The 5,506-nt window shown below is 48.9% G+C and overlaps 1 protein-coding gene across 1 annotated transcript in view; it reads left to right on the plus strand.

Annotated features, from left to right (window-relative positions):
- The window catches only part of LOC111731453 (microcephalin-like), a 39,155-nt gene extending 34,206 nt beyond the window's left edge, over nt 1–4,949 (plus strand). Inside the window, exons 3-4 of the mRNA XM_023523061.1 lie at nt 2,753–2,790; nt 4,580–4,949. Of these exons, the coding sequence (XP_023378829.1) occupies nt 2,753–2,790; nt 4,580–4,934 (393 nt within the window). The 3' untranslated portion in view covers nt 4,935–4,949. The remainder of the gene's footprint in view (nt 1–2,752; nt 2,791–4,579) is intronic.
- Nucleotides 4,950–5,506: the final 557 nt, after the last annotated feature.

A 5,506-nucleotide genomic window follows, 5' to 3' on the forward strand; every position in this document is an offset into this window, starting at 1 on the left:
TATTTGCCCATTTTTCCTTGTTTTACTGTTTTCGTTTTTTGAGTTGTAGTTCTTTATATATTAAACCCTCATCAGATAGATTTTTGGCAAATATTTTCTCCCATCTCTTAGGTTATCTTTTTACTCTCTTGATAGCATTCTTTGATACAAATGTTTTTAATTTTGATAAAGTCCAGTTTGTTTGTTTATTTTGCCTGTGCTTTTTGGGGCCATGTTTAAGGAACCATTGCCAAACCCAGTGCCCTAAAGATTTTTTTCCCCTACGTTTTCTTCTAAGAGTTTTATAGCTTTAGCTCTTAAATTTGGGTCTTTGGTCCATTTTGAGTTAATTTTGCAGGTCCAAGGCCATTCTGCTGTACGTGGACATCCAGCTCTCCCAGCTCCATTTGTTGGAGAGACTGTTCACCCGTGGTGGTGCTGGCACCTTGTCTGACGACCGCAGATGTCAGCATTTGTTCCTGGGCTTTAGGTTCTACATCAGCGTTCATGTTTATGCCAGGACCATACAGTTTTGATTACTTTAGCTTTGTAGAAAGTTTCAAAATTGAAAAGTGTGAGACCTCCAACTTTGTGGTTCTTTTGTAAGACTGTTTTGGCTGGTTGGGTTCCCTGGGAATTCCATATGAATTTTAGGATGGATTTTTTCATTTCCATGAATGTTCTTGACAGAGATTGCATTAAATCTGCTTTAGGATAGTATTTATATCTTAGCAATATTAAGTCTAATGAGTGGACACAGAATGTCTTTTTGTTTATTTAGGTCTGTGTTCCATTAGCACTTTTTAATTTTACAACCGTGTACAAGTCTTATCTCCTTTATTAACTTTATTCCTAAGTATTGTATTCTTTTCGATGCCATTATAAGTGAAATTGTTTCTTGATTTTCTCTTCTGATTGTTCATTGCTAACATATAGAAACATAGCTGATTCTGCATGTCGCTTTTTGTGTTCCGTGACTTGGCTGGAGCCGTTTATCCCTCCAGCTGTCCCGGGTCGTCCAGGGCTTCCAGCACGTGTGGTCGTCCCGTTCAGGAGTGGGGACCGCGGTGCCTGCCCCTTTCCTGTCTGGAGGCTTTTCATTCCTCTTTCTTGCCAAACTGCCCGACAAGAACATGTCAAATTTGGGACCCTTGTTAGATGTCCAGTGGAGGAATCAAGCAGCAGTAGAATATTTGAGTTTGGATGTCAGGAGCCAGGTCCAAGCTAGCTATATGAAATGGAGATTGTCGCCTGTGGCCGGTGTATAAGCCAGGACGAGGCTGCGCGAGAACTCACAGAGGGAGTGAGTCTAGGTTTAAGGGTGGAGCCATAGGGGTGGAGCTAAGTGCTGTAGAGGTTAAGTAGAAGTCAAGGACGTTGCCCTTCCAGTTTCCCTTCATCCGTGGTCCCAGAGTTCAGGTACTTCCCACAGAGGGAACCCTACTGCTTGTGGACGGTTCCATGGGAGAAAGTGAATACCATGGGATGCCCCTGCTTGGATTTCATTTGGAGCTGGTCCCATCGCTGGGCCTGCCTAGTGACCATTCAAGCATGCCGCTGAAGATCAGGGTTAGGGGTCAGCCAGAGTCCTTCTCGATGATTAGAGGTTCCCACGGAAAGGCCTTGACCCCAGACTCGACGCAGTGGGCTGTGCCGCAGCTGTCTCTCTGGGTGCCTGCAGCAGATAAGAGCTGACAGCAGACTCTTCTGGAGGGGTGACTACAAGGCGCGTGGTCATCGTGTGTTACCCATCTGCCACTTCTCTGAGTTCTTCCTGGGATTGACTGACTCATTCTCTCTCATTCTCCTCTCTCTGCCGCCCCCAGAAATGCCCACGTAGCGCCCAGACCCCTTCAGTTCTACAGGTGTGTCCACCTGGGGTCCTCTGAGTGCCTCTCCTTCCTCCTCCCCATTTATCCACATGGACCATTCAAGACACGCATAAGTGTGCAGTGGTCAGTTCATGGTTATACTGCGCAGTCGGTTGCATTTGAAGTTTATCATATGAGTCACAAAAATGTATGAGTCATGTGAGTCCATTTTTGTTTTTTTTGTTTTTTTTTTAAATTATGTATAGACACTCCTAGAGAAAGAAAATTTGGCGTGATATATACCAAATTAGTAAACAATAGTCATTTCTGGCTGGCGGAATCATAGGGGAATGTATTTGCTTCATGATCTATTTCCAAAGCCTTTATTTGTTTTTTTGCTGTAAGCGTGCTCTTGTTATGTAAATAAAAAATATTTAAAAACTTATATTTTAAAAAAAACTACGATTCTGAATAATAGCAGATGCCAACGTGTACATAAGCAGCCCCGTGATCCGGCTGCTCTGTGTGACCGCTCCACACGGCAGGCAGGTCCTGTAGGTCCGTCCGGAGCAAGGACACCACACCCGGCAGCCTCGGGGACATCTGCCTGAGCCCGTGAAAGCACGTTCCCCCTGCCCTGTCCTTCCTCGGGAGGCCACCAGCAGGGTAGCGCCCCAGGGCCAGCAGCTAACTGGGCGAATGGGCTTCTGGAGGGACATCTCTCCACTACCCCGTGTCCCAGATTAGTCTAGATGGGTTTTGGGATATTATCTGAGTTTCTATCTCTTGGGCTGGTGTTTTCCAGGAATACGAAGTATTTTTTCTTTGATATATGCTTAAATGTTTATTTTTAAGTGTTATAACTTTTCAAAAAACGTAATAAAGTTTATTTCTATGGGGAAAAAATGTTTTTTAAAAATATTTTTGACTGTTTTTTGTTCCTTCTCTTTTGAAATCTCTAGCCAACGAGGACATTAGTCATGACAAGCATGCCATCTGAGTAAGTATTCATGGTTTTGATAGCTCTGATGAAAGTTTGCCTGTCTTCCCTGTCATAATGCTGTGCTTTTAGGCCATTCATAGATCTGCACCGCAGCCCCGTTCTCTACATGATAAGACTCTGACTTAGAAGTAAAAAAGGTGGTTAAAAGGCCGCGACCACTTTGCCACAGAGACTTTTTGAGTAGCTCAGCAGCATTGAGAGGTTTTGCTTGTCCTCTTGCCTTGGGGACCCAGGGTCCCCGTGCGCCTAGGGCCCCCACACCGTGAATGGTCCACAGAGGGCGTGTCACCGCCTGCCACATTTCCCCTGCCGGGCTCAGAAGCAGTGCTGGGCTGGGAGCTTCCCGCGGCCGCGTGGCAGCAGCCAGCCGTCTGACACGGGGATGCGCCCCCAGCTCGCCCCATCCACCACGGGGACGCGCCCCCAGCTCGCCGGCCTTAGACCTTTCACACGGGAAAGCACGTCCAGCCAAAATACAGCACCATATTCTTTGTCACAGAGTTTTGAATTCCTATTTAGAGGGGAAAATGTGTTTCTTTGTATCACTCAAAAGTTTTAAGATATTCATCAAAACATTGGGACGTTTCACCGAAAAACGTCTTTGTCGTAAACAAGTGGATTCGAAATCATGAAACCAATACATGACATGTTCCAATGCCATATCGATTAGCCGTGTCTTAAAAAGACACTCGTTATTTATTAGCATGTTCCACCAACAGCTGGCAGCTGTCACACTTGGAACGGGGAAGGTCACAGGTAGCTGGAAATGAAGGCTTCTGGCGGGCGTCTGCCTTAGAGGTTTTCACTTCTTTTCGCCCTTGTTTTCTTCGCTTCCCCTCGCCCCCAAATTTAATTATTTTCCACAACTCCAGCGAGCACAGTTGCTCTGGTGAAGTGCGGACGGGCCCTGGTCTCGACGCATTTATCTCCTCTCCCCTGGGGATCGCCAAGAATTCAAAGCCGTGACATAGTTCACCTCTTGCATTGTACAGATGAAGACACAGGTCTTGCGACTGACACACCTGGGGTCACGGGAGACAAATCTAAGAAAGGCCGTCACGTGGAAGGGGGCGCTCAGAGGCAGCCTGCGCCGGTGCGGGGAAGCAGAGCCACTTTCCCTCCGTAACGTAGCTTTGGGGGAGGGGAGGGATCATTCCTTCGCTCCCTGCGTCTGGCAGTGTGGCTTAGCTGCCGCATCCTTGTATTTCACTGGGGGTTTCCCAGTTTGTGGGGAGTGCATACAGACACTTTAAAGACACCTGTGGCCGTGAGGAAATGACAGGCCAGAAGGTAGACAGCGACGAGCTCTGCGAGAGTGAGCCTTTGTCGCATCTGCCCTAAGAGTTGACCTGACGAGTCAGTGGGAAGGCAGCGTGCTGGACACTCAGTGGACGTGGTATTCGAGGGGCCTGGTCCTGACCGAGCACGAGGTGGTTCTGAGGTCAGCGAAGCAGGTGGCGCTGCCTAGGAAGGGCCAGGGTGGCGTCACATCTGGCATCGGGCCTGGTGTCCGGTGCTGGTGTCCGCTGCTGGCGGCGTCCCCTGCCCCTGAGGGGGATGCGGCAAGGCCATTTACAGCCATCAAATTAGATGGTTGGAGTTGAGATCTGGGGTTTTTCCTAATTTCCTTACATTTCATGTTATGGATTGTAAAGAAATTAAGACGTGAATGCCACAGTCGAATCAGTGGGAAATTTGAGCTTTCTAGTTGTTTTGTTTTTTAATGTAATCATCTTGATGTTCATATACGGCGAATGTTGATTTTGCTTTTTCTCCCATTTTCTAGAAAGCAGATCATCGTCGTCCAGGTCGTGGACAAACTGAAAGGCTTCTCCTTCGCCCCCGAAGTGTGCGACACCACCACACACGTGCTGGCCGGAGGCCCGCGGCGCACGCTGAACGTGCTGCTGGGCCTGGCGCGCGGCTGCTGGGTCCTGGCCTTCGAGTGGGTGAGCCCTGCGTCCGCGGGCCGGGTCCGAGGGGGTCTGAGGGCGTCTGGCAGGGTGGGGGGATGGGGGCGCAGGTTCCACCGTCCAGGGCGGGCGCCGCCCTCTCGCGGGGCTTCGCCTTTGCTCATCACCTTAGGCGCTGCTGGCCCCGCGGGACACGGGACCCGGGACCCGGGACCTGGAGTGCGGTGAGGGCCACCAGCAGGAGGGCGAAGACCCCTCCACTGCCGGCAGCACCGGCGCAGCGCGGCGCGGACTGGGAAGGAGGACGCAAAACGCGTGTCCTCACGGTCAGACCACTCTCTCCTGTGTTCCCCCGAGAAACAACGCGACCTGCGTCAGTGATGGGTCAAAAGCCAGAAGGACTCTGGTTGTTTTTCCAGATGGATTTGCTTAGGATGAAACATGTTCACTTAACCGCATTTGGATATTTTTTATCTTACGCATGTCTTTCTATGTATGACGTTACGTGCCCTTATTTCTGTGCACTAGAGGTAGTTTATTTTTGATAATCATTGTTTTCATTATTCATGAAATCGAGATTGTTTGTTACTCTTTCTATTTGTACTCTGCCCCTGAACCTCGCTGGCTCCGCTGCGGTGCACTGTTACTCGTGTGACTATTTTGCATCTGCTGACTGTCTCCCCTCCTCCCTCTCCCCGCAAGGAGGAATTAGATTAACACTGTGTTAATTTAAACCAGTAGAAACATAATATGCAAACAAACTGCACATGTAATTTTAGAGATGGCCGCGGGCTTTTTCT

The sequence above is a fragment of the Pteropus vampyrus genome, unplaced genomic scaffold (assembly GCF_000151845.1).
Source record: "Pteropus vampyrus isolate Shadow unplaced genomic scaffold, Pvam_2.0 Scaffold377, whole genome shotgun sequence".
NCBI lineage: Eukaryota > Metazoa > Chordata > Mammalia > Chiroptera > Pteropodidae > Pteropus > Pteropus vampyrus.